This window comes from Zea mays, chromosome 2, assembly GCF_902167145.1.
Source record: "Zea mays cultivar B73 chromosome 2, Zm-B73-REFERENCE-NAM-5.0, whole genome shotgun sequence".
Lineage (NCBI taxonomy): Eukaryota > Viridiplantae > Streptophyta > Magnoliopsida > Poales > Poaceae > Zea > Zea mays.
The window spans coordinates 173,194,386-173,213,553 of NC_050097.1; the positions used below are offsets into that span (position 1 = coordinate 173,194,386).

The window sequence follows — 19,168 nt, forward strand, 5'->3', positions numbered from 1 at the left end:
CACCGACTAGCACATGTTGGAATGAAGAATCTTCACAAGCTTCTAAAGGGAGAACACATTTTGGGACTAACAGATGTTCATTTTGAGAAAGATAGGATTTGTAGCGCATGTCAGGCAGGGAAGCAAGTTGGTGTCCATCATCCACACAAGAACATCATGACGACTGACAGGCCACTCGAGCTCCTACATATGGACCTATTCGGCCCGATTGCTTACATAAGCATCGGCGGGAGTAAGTACTGTCTAGTAATTGTGGATGATTATTCTCGCTTCACTTGGGTATTCTTTTTGCAGGAAAAATCTCATACCCAAGAGACCTTAAAAGGATTTTTGAGACAGGCTCAAAATGAGTTCGTCTTAAGGATCAAAAAGATTAGAAGCGACAACAGGACGAAGTTCAAGAACTCTCAAATTGAAGGCTTCCTTGAGGAGGAGGGCATCAAGCATGAGTTCTCTTCTCCCTACACGCCACAACAAAATGGTGTAGTGGAGAGGAAGAATTGAACTCTATTGGACATGGCAAGGACCATGCTTGATGAGTACAAGACTTCGGATCGGTTTTGGGCCGAGGCGGTTAACACCGCCTGCTACGCCATCAACCGATTATATCTACACCGAATCCTCAAGAAGACATCTTACGAACTCCTCACCGGTAAAAAGCCCAATGTTTCATATTTTAGAGTCTTTGGTAGCAAATGTTTTATTCTTGTTAAAAGATGTAGAAAATCTAAATTTGCTCCTAAGACTGTAGAAGGCTTTTTACTAGGATATGATTCAAACACAAGGGCATATAGAGTCTTTAACAAGTCCTCTGGACAAGTTGAAGTTTCTTATGACATTGTGTTTGATGTGACTAACGGCTCTCAAGTAGAGCAAGTTGATCTTGATGAGATAGGTGATGAAGAGGCTCCGTGCGTAGCGCTAAGGAACATGTCAATTGGGGATGTGTGTCCTAAGGAACCCGAAGAGCCACCTCAAGCACAAGATCAACCATCTTCCTCCATGCAAGCATCTCCACCAACTCAAGAAGAGGATGAGGCTCAAAATGATGAAGGAGAAGATCAAGAAGTTGAGCCACCTCAAGAGGAGAGCAATGATCAAGGGGGAGATGCCCATGATCAAGACGAGGAAGATGAACAAGTTCCAAGACCGCCACACCCAAGAGTCCACCAAGCAATCCAACAAGATCACCCCGTGAACACCATCCTCGGCGATATTCAAAAGGGGGTAACTACTCGATCTCGTGTTGCTCATTTTTGTGAACATTACTCTTTTGTTTCCTCTATTGAGCCACACAGGGTAGAGGAAGCACTACAAGATTCGGATTGGGTGGTGGCGATGCAAGAGGAGCTCAACAACTTCACTAGGAATGAGGTATGGAATTTAGTTCCACGTCCTAATCAAAATGTTGTAGGAACCAAGTGGGTCTTCCGCAACAAGCAAGATGAGCATGGTGTGGTGACAAGGAACAAAGCCCGACTTGTGGCCAAGGGATATTCACAAGTCAAAGGTTTGGATTTCGGTGAAACCTATGCACCCGTAGCAAGACTTGAGTCAATTCACATTTTACTTGCCTATGCTACTTAACATGGCTTTAAGCTCTACCAAATGGACGTGAAAAGTGTCTTCCTCAATGGACCAATCAAGGAGGAGGTCTATGTTGAGCAACCTCCCGGCTTTGAAGATAGTGAGTACCCTAATCACGTATATAAACTCTCTAAGGCGCTTTATGGGCTCAAGCAAGCCCCAAGAGCATGGTATGAATGCCTAAGAGATTTTCTTATCACTAATGGCTTCAAAGTCGGAAAGGCCGATCCTACTTTATTCACGAAAACTCTTGACAATGATTTGTTTGTATGCCAAATTTATGTTGATGATATTATATTTGGGTCTACTAACGAATCTACATGTGAGGAATTTAGTAGGATCATGACAAAGAAATTCGAGATGTTGATGATGGGGGAGTTGAAGTACTTCTTAGGATTTCAAGTGAAGCAACTCCAAGAGGGAACCTTCATTAGACAAACGAAGTATATTCAAGACATTCTAAACAAGTTTGGGATGAAGGATGCCAAACCCATCAAGACACCCATGGGAACTAATGGGCATCTCGACCTCGACACGGGAGGTAAATCCGTCGATCAAAAGGTATACCGGTCGATGATAGGTTCTTTACTATATCTATGTGCATCTCGACCGGATATTATGCTTTCCGTATGTATGTGTGCAAGATTCCAAGCTGACCCTAAGGAAGCTCACCTTACGGCCGTAAAACGAATCTTGAGATATTTAGTTCATACTCCTAAGTTTGGGCTTCGGTACCCTCGGGGATCCACATTTGATTTGATTGGTTATTCAGATGCCGATTGGGCAGGGTGTAAAATTAATAGAAAGAGCACATCGGGAACTTGCTAGTTCTTGGGAAGGTCTCTGGTGTCTTGGGCTTCAAAGAAGCAAAATTCCGTAGCTCTTTCTACCGCCGAGGCCGAGTATATTGCTGCAGGCCATTGTTGCGCGCAATTGCTTTGGATGAGGCAAACCCTTAGGGACTATGGTTACAAATTAACCAAAGTTCCTCTTCTATGTGATAATGAGAGTGCAATCCGCATGGCGGATAATCCCGTTGAGCATAGCCGCACTAAGCACATAGCCATTCGGTATCATTTTCTTAGGGATCACCAACAAAAGGGGGATATCGAGATTGCATATATTAACACTAAGGAACAATTAGCCGATATCTTTACCAAGCCACTAGATGAACAAACTTTTAACAAACTTAAGCATGAGCTAAATATTCTTGATTCTCGAAATTTCTTTTGATGTTTTGCACACATAGCTCATAAGTATACCTTTGATCATGTCTCTTTTATATGCTATGACTAATGTGTTTTCAAGTGTATTTCAAAACAAGTCATAGATTGGAAGGGAATTGGAGTCTTCGGCGAAGACAAAGGCTTCCACTCCACTCCATCGAATCACTCACCCTTCGCCGTTGCTCCGAGCAACTCTCCAACTTTGGTATAATCTTCACTCATATTATGTTCGAAAAAGGAGGAGAAAGTAGTTTAAAAGGGCTTATATTTCACTCAAGTATCCGTTTTTGGCGATTCATGCCAAAGGGGGAGAAAGTATTAGCCCAAAGCAAAAGGACCGCACCACCACCAATTTTCAAAATTGAAATTAAGAAAAGGTTTTAAAATGATGAATTTTTCAATTGATATCTTATTCAAAAGGGGGGAGAAAGTAGTATTTTCAAAATTGGTATCTTAAAACCCTCTTGAACACTAAGAGGAGGATTTTATTGAGGGGGAGTTTTGTTTAGTCAAAGGAAAAGCATTTGAAACAGGGGGAGAAAATTTCAAATCTTGAAAATGCTTCTCAAAATCTTATTCATTTACCTTTGACTATTTGCAAAAGGACTTTGAAAAGAATTTACAAAAGAATTTGCAAAAACAAAACATGTGGTGCAAGCGTGGTCCAAAATGTTAAAGATAAAGAAACAATCCATGCATATCCTATGAGAATTTATATTGGCTCAATTCTAAGTAACCTTTGCACTTACAATTATGCAAACTAGTTCAATTATGCACTTCTATACTTGCTTTGGTTTGTGTTGGCATCAATCACCAAAAAGGGGGAGATTGAAAGGGAATTAGGCTTACACCTTTTTCCTAATTGATTTTGGTAGTTGAATTGCCCAACACAAATAAATTGGACTAACTAGTTTGCTCTAGTCTATAAGTTTTACAGGTGCCAAAGGTTCACAATAAGCCAATAAAAAGAGCAAGAAAGGGTTTAAACAAAGAGAGCAAAAGACAGCCCAAAGGCACCCTGGTCTGGCGCACCGGACTGTCCGGTGTGCCACCGGACAGTGTCCGGTGCACCAGGGCACTCGTCTCTGAACTCGCTACCTTCAGGAAAATCAGAGGGCGCTCCGCTATAATTCACCGGACTGTCCGGTGTGCCAGCGGAGCAACGGCTACTTCACGCGCAATGGTCGACTACAACGCATTTAATGCGCGCCTGCGCGCATAGGTCAGAGTACGCGCAGTTGGCGCACCGAACAGTCTACAGGACCTGTCCGGTGCACCACCGGATAGCCCAGAGGCCCCACCTGTCAGAGCTCCAACGGTCGAACCCCAACGGCCTGCTGACGTGGCTGGCGCACCAGACAGTGTCCGGTGGCGCACCGGACTGTCCGGTGTGCCATGCGACAGCAGCCTTCCAACGGCCATATTTTGGTGGTTGGGGCTATAAATACCCCAACCACCCCACATTCAATGACATCCAAGTTTTCCACCTTCAACATATTACAAGAGCTATATCATTCAATTCTAGACACACCCAAAGAGATCAAATCCTCTCCCAAGTCCAGAATCACTCCAAATCAAATAGTGAGTAGAGAGAGCGACATTTGTGTTCATTTGAGCTCTTGCGCTTGGATTGCTTCTTTTCTTTCTCATTCTTCTTGTGATCAAACTCAATTGTAACCAAGGCAATAGACACCAATTGTGTGGTGGTCCTTGCGGGAACTTTGTGTTCCGTTTGATTGAGAAGAGAAGCTTACTCGGTCTAAGTGACCGTTTGAGAGAGGGAAAGGGTTGAAAGAGACCCGGTCTTTGTGACCACCTCAACGGAGAGTAGGTTTGCAAGAACCGAACCTCGGTAAAACAAATCATCGTGTCTCGCTCTTTATTTGCTCACGATTTGTTTTGCGCCCTCTCTCTCTCGGACTCGTTTACATTTCTAACGCTAACCTGGCTTGTAGTTGTGCTTAAGTTTATAAATTTCAGATTCGCCCTATTCACCCCCCTCTAGGCGACTTTCACAACTGAAGTAACAAGAATCATTCTGTGGGAGTTCTTACTTGCCACTGTGAGAATATATTGCCAGTTAAGTCAAGAAGTTTGATCTCTGGTACATGCAAAACATAGTTGTTAGAACAAATGGAAACCTAGGATTTAATAAGTCCCTGAAGAAACAAATTACAACAGAACGACCTGCTCTAATTGCTAGACACATTATGGCTTATTTACAATAAAAATAACCAGTAAAACTACAGATACTAACCTACATGATTTCTGTCAAAATATAACAAGCATGCTAATGCAGGTAAGGTAGAGACAAACCTGGTTCTTGGAGATCACGTGTTTTGACTCGAAATATTGAAAAGAATAATCCAGAAACACCTATATGTGTTCTCTATTATCATGAGATGCACATGGAAGCTGATGTATGAGAAGGAACACTAACCATGATCATATTGAGCCTGTTTGACATCAGGTGGAGTCCACTGATACATGGAAAGGAAATATTTGGCCCTTATTCTGTGGAGTCCACTGATACATGGAACACTATCAAGTAACCTTGGCACTACAATCTCCCAACTTCTCTATTATCACGAGATGCACATGGAAGCTGATGTATGAGAAGGAACACTAACCATGATCATATTGAGCCTGTTTGACATCAGGTGGAGTCCACTGATACATGGAAAGGAAATATTTGGCCCTTATTCTGTGGAGTCCACTGATACATGGAACACTATCAAGTAACCTTGGCACTACAATCTCCCAACTTCTCTGGCTGCTAACAGTCATCGCTTTTATTCAATATGTGTCATTCACTAAAGCATCACATAAGATCAATGATATCTGTACCAAGACACCATTCAGTACCTTGATAGTTTATTTCTCACCATGTACCTGGAGTGCTGGCACCTCCTCGACTTCCCCACGCTCAGGCTCCGACCGTTCTACTCCCGGCGCGCTCGTCTTTGCCAGCGCAGTGGAGCCATTCTACCTGCTCTCCGGCCTATTCTATCTCCTGCCTCGTTCCTTGTTGAGCTCACGCGCCTCTGCGCGGCCGCCACCCCGGAAGACGTCATCCTCTCAACGCCAGAGACGACCACGGGGGAGCACCAGGTGCAGCTCGGCTTCTTGTCCTCCATCGCAGAGCAGTTCCTTCTGCGACCATTCCTCGTCGGGATATTCTTCGACCCGGCGCTCGACAAGTCGTCCCGCCTCTTCGAGCTTGTGTTCAAGCGCCTCACCCTAGGTGACAACGTCCTGTTGGAGGACGACATCGACGCCATCGCGGCGCAGCTCGCCTGCCCACGGGTGTTGGGGTGGGGGTTTGAAGAGTGGAGACAGGAGCGAAGAAGGCGACGACCATGGTGTTCTCCCCCGTGGGCACCCTCTCCAACAAGGTCCTTGTTGGGCTCACGCGCCTCCGCGCAACCACCACCCTGGACGACGTCATCCTCTCGCCGCTGGAGACGGCCACAAGGATGTGGATGACGGGGCGCCGAGGATGCGAGGAGGATGGGCGGGGGTGGGGATCACGCCAGGGTGGGGGCTGCGCGCGTGGTGGCATGGGCAGGCATCACGGCGACGACGCTGGATTTGCCCATGCCACGCGGATCTGTTGCGGTGGCGGTGGGGAGGAGAGGTGGGGGATCCGCGTGGGGGAGGACCGCGGGCATTGATTGGTGGCCGCGGGCGGGATTGGACGGTGCAGGCAGATTTGGACGGCGCGGACGCCATTGAAGGAAGGAGGAATCGAGCGCGGCGGGCGGGCGGGATGCAAGGAGCGCCATCGAAGGCAGGAGTGCGACGAAACCGCAGTCGAGCGGCGGTGGTGGGGAGGAGGGTGGGGGATACGCGGCCGAGGCGGGAACCAGCAGAACGTGCACCACTGTGGACGCCTACAGTAGACACTTAAGTAGTAGTAGAGATGAGGCCATTAAGCATCCATAGATTGCACTGTTTATTTTTTACACTATAGATTGCACTGTTTACTCTTTATAATTGAGGCTTGTTTGGTAGAAGCCCTCCCTCTGTTAGGCAAGTGATCTGCCCGAGCCCGAGGCACTCAAAATCCTACACGTGACATCACTGCCTGGCCCACCCAGGCAGCTCTCCCGGTGAGCAAACCAATTAACCAAACGAGCCAGACGGTTTGTTGGGCCGGGCTTGTATTGAGCCGAGCAAGGTTGTGGCTTGGAGGCGCAGATAAACGATGCGCATGCATGCATGCAGCATGCTGCTTATAAAAGCAAAAAAAATCTACTCCTAGGTCGGTCAAGACTCAAGACCAGGGCGGCGGCCGCGTTCCATTCTGCGCAAGGCGACGACTGCGGTTGGGAAGGGAAGACGCCTACAAACCCCTCTCTACCTCTCCTCTGCGAACCACCTGCCGCCGGAAGCCCTAGAGGGCTCGACCCATGGATCCGCCGCAGCAGCCGGAGCCTGTCACCTACGTCTGCGGAGGTAATCCTCTCGATCCCTATTTTCATCTGATGATTGGATTCGTTATGGTTCATCGTAATCATGAGGGGCTTGCCCTTCACTTTAGCAGTTAAATAAATATATACTCAGATGTCAAAACGAAGTATACACCACAAAGATCAAAAGGAGAATCATCCAGTCATCCGCTACTACTACTTCGTCATGTCTACTACCTTTGATATAAAATTTTCACCTCCTGGCTACTACGGATGATCTGGATTTCTCCGTCGTTTCTTGTTGGAAATCTTAATTTAATAATGTTCTGCTTCAGATTGCGGAGCTGAGAACACCGTGAAGCTAGTAGACGTCGTCCAGTGCCGTGAATGTGGCCACCGCATCCTCTACAAGAAGCGGACCCGCCGGAGTAAGACCACATCATTGCTTATCCTTTCATTCAGATATGCGATTCCTTGTTTTCCTCATCGGTTAAATTGAGGATAGAACACACAATTGCTTGTGTCCAGCAGAGGCCGTCCTCTGTTGTGGTGGTGTTGACGATAAAGTGCATCATCTGTATGTATACCCCAAAACATAATATTTTTTCTTGCATTGTCAGTAATATACCTGCCATGCCAAGCCTAAAGGTTCAGTGATGTCACAGGAATGATTTATAAAGGTAGCAGCGTACAATGGATTAAATGGATAGCTAATGGGTCGCTTATAGAAACGTAAAGGGTGCATTATGATTAATTGGCCAAGTGCCTAATCAGCTATAGACTTGTTTTTAGAACATTGTTTGCCTCCATGTCTCAATTATGCACATATCATACATTTGTTTTTCTTAGAAAAATGTGTGCACATTCAAAAGTAGTGATTGGTTTGATTATCGTTACGGGCATAGTCACAGTTTCTTGGTCGATGGGGTCGAGGAACATGGTAGACTACTTGTGAAGGCTTTTTACACAGCAGGATCGAAAATGACACTATGTAATTGGGTCAGGAATGGCATTCATGGGTTGAGGGTCGATGCCTTCGACCCTGTTTTATGTGACTATTTACTGGTTGATAATGCTTAGTGCTCATTAGTAATTTAATGATGACCTGCAGAAAATGGTAGCTGAATTGAGTGTGAAATTAGAGTTCATGGTTGACAATTCTAGCCACTTATAAGATGGTATAGGGTGTGAAGTTAGATGTCATGGTTGGTCTATTGGACCATGTTTTAATTTCTAATTTGATCTTTGTTCTCATGTGTGGCCTTCCTCACCAAAATGTTATGTTTCTTGTATAGTTGTCCAATTTGAAGCACGCTGAGGAGTGACGACAGGGGAAAAACACTGGAGATGGTTGATCTATTACTCGCCACTCACCTATGTAAAGAGTCTTGTGAGGGAAATGAAAGTGTCAGACATAATGTTTGAATGAATGTCGTGTGCCTCTTTTGGGCTTGAAAACTTTAATATGTAAGGCTTGAACTAGGGTCGGATTTGAGCATTGAGATACTGCAGTAATATGTTGATGGGTCCTCCTAAGTACCGAATCTAATGCGTGCCTGTTATGCCTGCGTTATTATTTATTTATTGGCCATTTGTTTGGTGTTCAGTGGAAATATCGATTTAGGGGGTGTTTGGTTTGTAGGGACTAATTTTTAGTCCCTACATTTTATTCCACTTTAGTTACAAAATCATCAAATATAGAAATTAAAACTCTATTTTAGTTTCTATATATATCAATTTATATACTAAAATGGAATAAAATGAAGGGACTAAACATTAGTCCCTAGAAACCAAACACCTCCTTATACGGCTGGAATATTGTTTGTGCCCTCACTTGATCCGTTCATTCGGAACTGATGAAAATGTGATGGGCTGACGGGTGCGATTCAGATGTATGCGGTCTGCTTGTAGTGTCCAGCTTGGGCAGCGTAATTACGCATATACGGTCTACTTCCGTACTCCCAATTTCGTATACGCCGTTCACTACGAATACACCGTACGCCGCCGCTTCCACAGTTCCACGTAAAAACGCGCAGGCCAGGCCCCGCGGCTCCATCGTGCTCCCATTTCGCTTCCTTTCCCCTACCGCATCGATGGACCACGCGCCAGCGCCCCCTTTCGCCGTGCACCTCGTCACCGGCGGCGGATCCTCGTCGGGGATCGCCCTCCTACTGCGCTCCCTCGCCGCCGCCCGTGTCGTCGCTCTTGACGCAGAGTGGAAGCCGCGCCGCCGCGGTAGCCCTGCCGCTGCCGACCCTGCGGCCCTGGGCGACGACACGACGCCGGCGTCCGAGACATCTCCAGCGCCGCCGAAGTTCCCGACGGTGACGCTGCTCCAGGTGGCCTGCCGCTTCAGCGATGGTGGTGGAGGTGAGGGCGAGCGCAGCGAGGTGTTTGTCGTCGACCTGCTTTCCGTGCCGCTCGCCGACCTGTGGGCACCGCTGCGAGAGCTGTTCGAGCGGCCTGAGACGCTCAAGCTGGGGTTCAGGTTTAAGCAGGACCTGGTGTACCTCTCCTCCACCTTCTCCGCCGCCCTCGGGTGCGATTCCGGATTCGATAGGGTAAGGGCGTGTTGACCAAATGTCGTGGCAAGCTGCACATTCATTTCCTGGTGGCAACGTCGATGTAAAGTTTCAAGTCGGGATTAGGTTAGTGATTCCCACGTAATTGGTACTCATGTGCTGGGATATGCTTAACCATTGAACTGATTGTTAAAATTTAGAACCAAATTCTGCAGGATCAACCCCCTCTGGCTTTAGCAGCTCTTCTGTGGGAAATGAATTAAGCTCTGTACTAGCAGCTTAGCCTGCACAATTGTGTAGCTAGTGATTGTAATCGCTTGCACTTTTTAGGATGGCATTATTTTCGAAACAACTAGTTTCAACCCTTGCTCACTAACCGTTTTAGAGAACATGGGCCAAATAGTAACCATACATGTACATCCACTGTATATTGAAAAAAATAAGGGTCGTTTTGTGCTGCTCCAACAAAGTGAGCAACAATCAAATACCAATCAAACTGCGATAGACTGCAAATTACGTGGGTCAACCATGTGTTAATTTCTTGCATCTTATGATCCACATTGCAGTCCCTTTTTCTGATAAAGTCTAGGACTGAGTCCATACCTGCAATTCATCCTTGATTACAGGGTAAAGTCTAGGGTTTATTGCAGACTTGCATTTCATCCTTGATCAGGGGCGGATCTACACCCTTGGCCACTCGGTCCGTGGCCTGGGGCTTGATCCATATAACTCTACAAGAGTCTCTATTTGATCTAATATAAAATGGCTAAGATGAAAAGAAGAGAATGAAATTCAGTAGGTTTGGTGGTCATGGAAAAATTCTAGATCCGCCCCTGTCGTCGACAATAGAGTTATCTCCCATATCACTGAGCTATTATCATACTATATCATAGTATATCATGTACTCATCATAGTTTGATTCATTTGCTCCTGTCTAATACACTGAATTATCAATGTGGATAGATCAGGTATGGTATTGGAAAATAAGTGTGTTGACCTTTCACTGTTTTTTTTATTTTGGGCTATTGTGTTTCCATCCCTGGATGGAAGCGAAATTGTGATTTTTACACCTCCCTCCCCCCCCCCCCCCACCCCCCACCGCCCCAAAAAAAATATTTAACTTTGTGATTTTGGGCCTCCCTTTTGAAAATGAAGAGCAAATTTGGGCCTGCTCCGTTAGAAGCACTTGACGATGTGAAATACAAGGGCAAAATCACAATTACAGAACAACCAAATTCAAAAGCATGGTCAAAATCACAATTTTCTTTGTTTACAATTGTGATTTTGCCCTGCCTTTTAATTTGGCTGTTTTTTAATTGTCATTTGCCCCTATATTTCACACCGTCAAGTGTCTCTACCAGAACAAGCCCACACTTGTTCTCCTTTTTCAAAAAGGAGGCGAAATCACAATTGCACTTCCATCCAGTGACACAAACACAATAGCCTCTTTTTATTTTTATATTCAGAGAGTGTTTCTAGGATTGTACCCATTTTATTTGTTTTTCATGAATTTTGGATGCACATTGTTTGCTCTATATTAAGATAACCATGCTGGTATTCCTTTGTGCAAGGTGGAGCCTTTCTTGGATGTCACCAACATTTATTACTATCTCAAGGGCCATGATAGGCAGAAGAAGCTTCCAAAGGAGACCAAGAGTTTGGCAACTATTTGTGAGGAGCTGCTTGGTATCCTTTTGTCCAAGGTTAGCATTGATAAGATGTCTTACCTTCATTTTTGGAACCTTATTTTTTCAGAACAGAGTGCAGAGCACAAGCATTTTGAGGTTATTCTTTTTTAAGTACTTCACAAGGGAGTGCAGAGCACAAACATAGGCTATACTGTCCAAAACTTTGCTGTTTTGTTAAATAAGGCTAGTGTTCCTTGTTTTCAAATCAATGTCTATCCTTTAGTAAGTTCTTGTCTGCTTGAGTTTGTTGGTAGCCTTTTTTTCTGGGTTTGAGAATGGTTATCATCCTCAGTAAGGTTCCACACATACCTGATCAACTAAAATATCAAGCGCTTTGTCCCTTGAGCCATCCAAACTAAAGGAAAAACAGTTTCAACATGGACCTGGTTCATCAAGTCTATTGTCATTATCAAAATCATGGAAAGGATCAAGCTCTACAACACTAGTGTTCAGCATGTTCGAGAAATAAAGTTAGTTGGGTTCCATAAATAGATACTGGGCCAAGATTCCATAGGTTTGGCTATTCTGGTGCACAAGCTCAGCTCATTTATTGCAAGAGATTGGCTCATTTTGTATTGCAAGAGATTGCCTATTTTCACTTAAGTTTGTGAGCCAAATTTGAGGCTGGCCTTCCTGCCCGGCCAAGGCTCAACTACACTAAAAACTCGACCGGGAGGGTAAGACCACCCTCGCGGCTTTCCATGGATAAAAGGTCACAGCGACACAGCGTATGGTCCCGACCGAGAAACCTCCGAACCCAGCCCTCCTGTCACTAACGGGTCGACTCACAGGTTGCCCACACTGCAAAGGCCCACCCAGGCCCGAGATGACCACAACCGAGTCGCTCCCCCGAGAGCGAGGGGGTTTTTTGGTGAGAAATCGGGGGGTCAAACCTCCGACCTGGTGAAGGGGACCACACCGCCTTCACCACCGGGCTAAGCCCGGTCCTCAAGGCTCAACTACACTAGCAATGCATTTGAAAGCATTGGTGTTGATTTGCTTAATTATTATCCTTGCCCTTTTATTTTAATAGGAACTCCAGTGTAGTGATTGGTCATGCCGCCCCTTAAGTGAAGGGCAAATACAATATGCTGCGTCGGATGCCTACTACTTGCTAGACATATTTGATTTGTTCCAAAAAAGGATCACAATGGAAGGTAATTCTTAGTAAGTTCTTATTTTTTATTTCTTTCCTATTTTCTCTAGTTTTTTTTGTTAGATTTGAAAGTCATCATAGTACCAAGAATGACTTCTATTTCTGACTTCCTTTCTTATTTTTTTACTGTCGATTCTATTAAAGGAAAATGTTCATCTACAACAGAACTTACTTCAGACAGGCATTGCTCATCAGTGGTGATAGAATGCTCTTCTTCTGGATATGGCATTTGCTCGGGTAGTTGTTTGATGTCCATAGTAACCAAGTACAGTGAGAAGATAATATTGACAGAATCTGATGCAAAACCGCGTACCTCCAGACGAAAAGAAAAACTGAAGATTCCTGCCAATGCCAAACGCAAAGATAATGTGGATTGCAGTAGTGAATGGCAGGGTCCCCCTCCATGGGATCCTTCCATTGGTGGGGATGGGTACCCAAAGTTCTTGTGTGATGTGATGGTAGGCTCTCCTGATCTCGTTACCCCCAGCTGTACAAATCATTTTTTTATTATCATTCTGCAGTGAATAAGATGAATTTAGGTTTAACAAAAACTTAACACCATACGAGTCAATTAGGTTCCCTGTTCACAAACTGCTGGATTTAACCTTAGAATAAATTTAAACAGATTGAGGGCCTAGCTAAGCACTTGCGATGTGTTGGAATAGATGCTGCAATTCCATCTTCAAAGAAACCTGAACCAAGGTCTTTCCTTTACTTTCTGCGATAATTCAGTAACATGCTTAATGTAATCCCAATTGATAGTTCTCATTTACCTTGTGCTGCTTGTCACATATTTTACTGACCTGTAGGGATCTATTAAATCAAACATACAAGGAAGGAAGAATATTATTAACACGGGATGCCAAGCTCTTGAAATATCAATATTTAGCTGGTAACCAGGTATACAGAGTGAAAAGCCTGCTCAAACATGATCAACTAGCTGAGGTTTGTGCATATTTTGATCTTTTCCATCTTAAATGTGATTTATACAACAGCTTTCACAAGTTAATGCTAAATCTCCCATGGCTCAAGTTCATTTTGGTTATATTGTTAACACCATATATTTGGTTACCAAATTGATGGAAGGTTTAATTTCCTTGTTGGTTAACCTATGATTATGGAGCATCTAATAAATCATATTTCTCTCAGTAAATGCTCCACTATCAGCTCAACCCAGGAGAGAACCTTTCAACTGCAGTTACATGGACCAATCCAAAGTTAGACCAAGGAGTTCTGAGTAGTTTCTAGCAAGAATCAATATAAATGGCAAATTAATGTTTACTTTTAACTACTGTTGTTTACTGATTAAAGCTTAATTTAATTCTTTTATTAGCCACCCATGCTTTATAACTAGATAAAAAAAGATGACATGGTATTTCCACAACTGTTTCAAGGATTTTTCAAGAAGTTTTGGAACTTATTAATGATGAAGAACTGGGATTATATGGTTAGAGAACGACAGGTTGAGTACCATCTTAAAGATCATAAATTCCATGACAGTGAGGTTGATAAGTGAGCCCTGAGGCCCAGGGGCGAAGCTAGCATATAAGGTTGCCGGGGTCAGTAGGCTTGGCTGACAGGGTCAAATAGCTTAATGTGCAGTGCTAACCAATGATTTTTCATTGTATTTTTCAAAAGTCATTGGGGTCAGCCGACCCCGACAATTGAACGTAGCTACGCCCCTGCTGAGGCCACATGGTAGCAACACAACCATGAAATTTTTTAACCCAAGTAATCTTTGCAATGCTGCAGAGAATTCGTCCCATTCAAATATTGCAACACATCAAGTCGGTATTTGTTTCTCCTAGCACCTTTGATGTGGATGCACAGCATTCTCATAAAAAATGTGGTGTTAGGCCATTTTCAATGGTAGTTTTATAGGAGTTTCATTCTCATTAAATGATGTGTCATGTCACCAATTTGGATGGTGTGGCAAGCAATTAATAAAGAAAGAGATGAAATGAGTTTCATGGGGATGAAACTATGTCTACGCCGTTACCTAGACATATTGTGTATTGCATGTCATCTACAATACTGCATCAAATGAAACTTTCCGCTGTGAGAGACTGTTTTAACCAAGATTTCATTTCTTTCATGTTTACGTGGCATCTTGGAAACACAAATATGAAACCTACCACTGTGAATGACCTTATGACATGAAGGTACCAGTTATCACCTGTGAACTGGTAGCACATATCAGGAGTCTCTGACTGAGAATTGTATTGTTACGCAGGAAGCTCTTTAAAGGCACCATACTTGTTTTCTAATGTTTCTATTTGAGTAGGCTGAGGAACTGAGGAGATTTTGGGGCTAACTGATCAGTTTATTAACTTGCTTGTTCTAGGTCATTAATATCTTCCAATTAAAGATTTCTGAGGACCAACTTATGTCGAGGTGCACAAAATGCAATGGTAGCTTTATTCAGAAACCACTTACCCTAGAGGAAGCTGTTGAAGCCTCAAAAGGTTTCCAGATTATTCCCACGTGCTTGTTCAACCGAAATCTGGAGTTCTGGAAGTGCACCGATTGCAACCAACTCTACTGGGAGGTACTTAATCTTCTACTGTATACAGTTGAGGGCTTGAGGCTACTTTCTTTAAATAAATTATTTCTCCACTTTTTGTAAGCACCTATCTTATGTATCCACAGGGGACTCAGTACCACAATGCAGTCCAAAGGTTCTTGTCAGTGTGCAACATTAGTGACTAAGCAGCACGTACGGCCTTGGTACTCATTTGTAAAATTGTAAGGTACTGAGATACCATCACCTCCGAAAGATCGAAAATAATCTGATCTTTGGCATCCACTCGTGCACGATGAGGCATGCCATCCATTTTTAGTGGTTTGCTGTTCGTCACTGAGATGCTGTTGTAAGGAAAATAGACCTTGACTTATTTGATTAATGGACTTTGCTCCATGCACATCCAAGAGGAAAGGTTCTAGATACGTAGAGTTATAGGCCAAGTGCTATGACTGTTGCCCTGCCCCCGAAAAGGATTCATGCTATCTATTATTAAACTAAACCTTACGTTCCTTGCACCCTTTGCAAACTCCAGGAATATTCTATTGATTTTTCTCCACTCGGGCCTATTAGTGGGATATCTCAACATACCATCTATCTTACGGTCTTCTTTGTGCCATCAGCCCACCACATCAACCTGGCATGCCTTTTGTCTCTAAAATGTTTAGAACATGGTATTTTAGTAGCATACCACATCCCCTTGGTAGGAACTCTCTTCGGCCATGTTCGTTTACTGGTGGTTTGAGAGGGATTGAAGATGATTAAATCCCCTCCTATTCATTTTGAATAGGAGGGGATTTAATCCTCTTCAATCCCCTCCAATCCCCTAGCAACCGAACAAGCTCTTCATGGGGCCTTCGCCCTCAACACCACTAGGGCCATCTTGCCTTATCTTACATGGCAATGCATGTGCACCACATGCATAATCCTAACCGCGATAGAGGATAGTCATTAGGACATACATGTATCTTTTGCACCTCTAGAATAGGACATACATGTATCTTTTGCACCTCTAATTCTAGAGGGTAGCAAACATGTTTTGCTTTATATGTAGTTGTAGTGGTGGGCAATTCAACATCCAAAGCATCTTCTTTATGGGTTTCAGTAACTCCTTAAATCCTAAATCCTTTATTTGGATATATATGCCATTCTTTTCCTTCCATTGCACCAATTCTAGTGTGGTAGCTAGCTATTTCTACACTTCTTTGCAATTTGAGTATAACAATTTCTTCTGATCCTATAACATGCCTTGGACTTAATCCTCATGAATGGCCTGACCAAGATCATTAGTGAGCTCATATTCTATTGCTACATATGCTTTAGTTTCCCCATTACAGTCATCAAAGGTACTGTATTTAGCGAACCTAAGAATGTTTTCATCATCCTCTTTTTCTTCGTTGTATTCCATTGCAAACTCTTTTTCTCTATGCTTGGTTTAACAAATATAGCTAGCCATAACATCTAACCTAAACTTACGTTCAAAAAAACATCTAACCTAAACAAGTGTTCGTGAAGGGTCTTTAAGGAAACATAATCCTTCACGTTCTTATAGATAACATATGGATAACACATGAAATCATTCCAGTTGTTTGCCTTGTCCACACTGAGCAAATTAATAGGTGATGCCAATAAACGCTTGTACAACCATTGTGAGTTCAACAAAATTACATGAGTATATCAAAACATGAATATGTTAATATACATCAACAACATGATTAATTAATTAGAATGTCCCAAATATCTATTACACAACACGATTTATATTAAGCATCTTTTTAATTAATTAAATGGTTGAAATCAAATATCTATTACACAAACATGATCAATACATAAATTAAACAGTAATTTATTAAATCATTGATATAATTTACACAATACCAAAATAGCACTAAACAAACTAAACCTACAATACACTAACAAATTAAAGATGTTGCATCCAATAATTCCAACTCTTCATTAAGGATGAAAATAGATAGTTATTCATATATCATTTTTTTGGTATTTTTTATTTAATTGTGAATAAATATGGTATAGAATTTGTTATGTAAATTTATATTCTTATTTCTAGCATTGAGCTTGTAAAGATTCATAAAAGGCAAACCTCAATATTATCATATATCTTCTCAAATGATGATATAAAATTTGGATACAAATACATATATTTTTTCACTTTTTTGTTGTAGGGAGCAAATAATGTATACAACAACTTATGCAAATTTTATTTTTATTTGTAATAATGTGCTTGATAACATAAGAAAAAATTAACATCGAATTTCATACATTTTTGCTTTAAGATATTAAATTTATTCTAATACTTCGGATACCAACTTTCATCCTTATTTTCCATCACATCTTCATCGATGGTTTTTTTTTCTAATGGTTCACCTCTTCATGTACAAGTGCACTTTCATCACCTTCCTCTTTAGCCCCCTTTTTTTGCACGTGATCAACAAACTCTTCCTCCTAGTACTAGCCTTTACATCCTGTATCATCTCACTAAAATTAGAACACTAAATCTAGAACTTCAAACCAAAATCATCACAATGGCTATAAACCATGAAGAATGTGTCCAAAAGACCTCACATTACGATTAGGGGTTTAGGGTTTAGGGTTCTTCACAAAATGGTTCTTCACAAAATGATAGGGCTCTAAATAAATTTTTTTTCAAAAAATAAATAGAAATAGAGCTTGATCCTAATCTTATCCTTAAATCTTATAGTGTAATATTTAGAGCCCATTGTCACCCATAATTGCAATCCAACAACTTCTAGAAGATGCAACCATGGTTGAAACCGCCGTTCTTCTCTCTATACTCGAACATAATTTTCTTCTTACACTCATCACACACAATGAGAAAGTACGACCTTCGTCGCTCATGAAGCCCATAGAAGGTCGAGGACTTGGGCACAGACGTCATCTACTCTATACCCATTTTAATCAACTACTATAAGTAAACCACTATCAAGAAAATTCGAGCTCAAATGGCGTATAAATAAAAAAAATCATCATTATTCCCAATTAAAAACTAAAATTTTCTCTATTTCTATACCGTGAAATGAGCTATATATATGCAAAGTATCAAGTAAGAGCCCAGATGGCTTATAAATAAAACACCACCATCATTTTCAATCTAAAAACACTAAATTTCTCTATTTCTAAACCATGAAATGAGCTATACTAGCAATGAAAGATGAGAGAATGACGTTTCTAACCTCTAGAAGCCCAAAATGATGGAGGAATCAACTCTTAAAAATAGCCCAAGCAAAAAATAAGCATGAACTACTTCACCCAATAGCAAGAACAAGAAACTTCAAATGACTGGATGCCTCGGGTTGGTAGAGAAAGAAAAGTGAATAAGTAGTATGGATATTTATAGGGTGTTTGAATGCACTAGAGCTAATATATAGTTGGCTAAAAAAATTGCTAGTGAAATTAGCTAGCTAAAAGCATCTCCAAAGACTAGCTAAATAACTCGCTAAGCCAAATTTTCACTACTAAATAGTAAAATAACTCTCCAACAGACTAGCTATCAGATTTGCCAAGCTATATTACTCTCCAAATTGGCTCTCACTAGCCAAATTTGGCTAGCCACCTAACTAGCCAAACTAGATAGATAGTTTGTTGTAGTGAGATGCTATATATAGAGCGTAATCTTTTATGAAAAAGTAAATAGATAGTTAAATAGAGAGCCAAAAATGTAGAGTCTCTTGGAGATGCTCAGCTAGCTAACTATTAGCTAATTTGTTAAAAGTAGATAATAACAGAATTATTATCTAGGCTGTTTGGATGTCTTTAGCTAATTTTAGCAGCTAACTATTATCTCTAGTACATTCAGATATATGTATTAGAGATAATAGTTAGCTGGCTAAAAAATTGCTAGTGAAATGTAACACCCTGAATTTGGGGTAGAATTTTTCTTCTTTAATACTCACCAAATTCAGGCGTTACTCTCTTTTCTCTTCTCATTTCGCTCCTTGTTCCCAATTTCAAAGCAGTATAGCGACTGGTGTCCGTGTTGCGTGTAAACAAAAACCTAAGTTGTCATGGGTGTTGCAT

At 42.2% G+C, this 19,168-nt stretch overlaps 2 protein-coding genes across 3 annotated transcripts; both read left to right on the forward strand.

The window, feature by feature from the left end:
* The first annotated feature begins 7,043 nt into the window (after positions 1 to 7,043).
* On the forward strand, positions 7,044 to 8,766 carry LOC100284471 (DNA-directed RNA polymerases I, II, and III 7.3 kDa polypeptide). Its single transcript, NM_001157366.1, is given in 3 exon segments — positions 7,044 to 7,271; positions 7,561 to 7,653; positions 8,521 to 8,766. Coding segments are annotated over 3 exon segments (162 nt in total). The 5' UTR covers positions 7,044 to 7,225; the 3' UTR covers positions 8,544 to 8,766.
* A 298-nt stretch (positions 8,767 to 9,064) lies between these two features.
* LOC100217277 (uncharacterized) lies at positions 9,065 to 15,535 on the forward strand. 2 transcript variants are annotated; one of them, XR_004855871.1, is made up of 9 exons: positions 9,065 to 9,786; positions 11,319 to 11,450; positions 12,469 to 12,592; positions 12,736 to 13,049; positions 13,217 to 13,293; positions 13,401 to 13,536; positions 14,754 to 14,838; positions 14,936 to 15,139; positions 15,241 to 15,535. XR_004855871.1 is itself a non-coding variant. In NM_001143629.2 (8 exons), the coding sequence occupies exons 1-8, from the start codon at positions 9,319 to 9,321 to the stop codon at positions 15,298 to 15,300; spliced, it is 1,515 nt and encodes a 504-aa protein (NP_001137101.2). In that variant the 5' UTR covers positions 9,280 to 9,318; the 3' UTR covers positions 15,301 to 15,517. The 2 variants fall into 2 exon arrangements, 1 of the variants encoding a protein (NP_001137101.2); NM_001143629.2 differs by lacking the exon at positions 14,754 to 14,838 and having other exon boundaries at positions 9,280 to 9,786; positions 15,241 to 15,517.
* Positions 15,536 to 19,168: the final 3,633 nt, after the last annotated feature.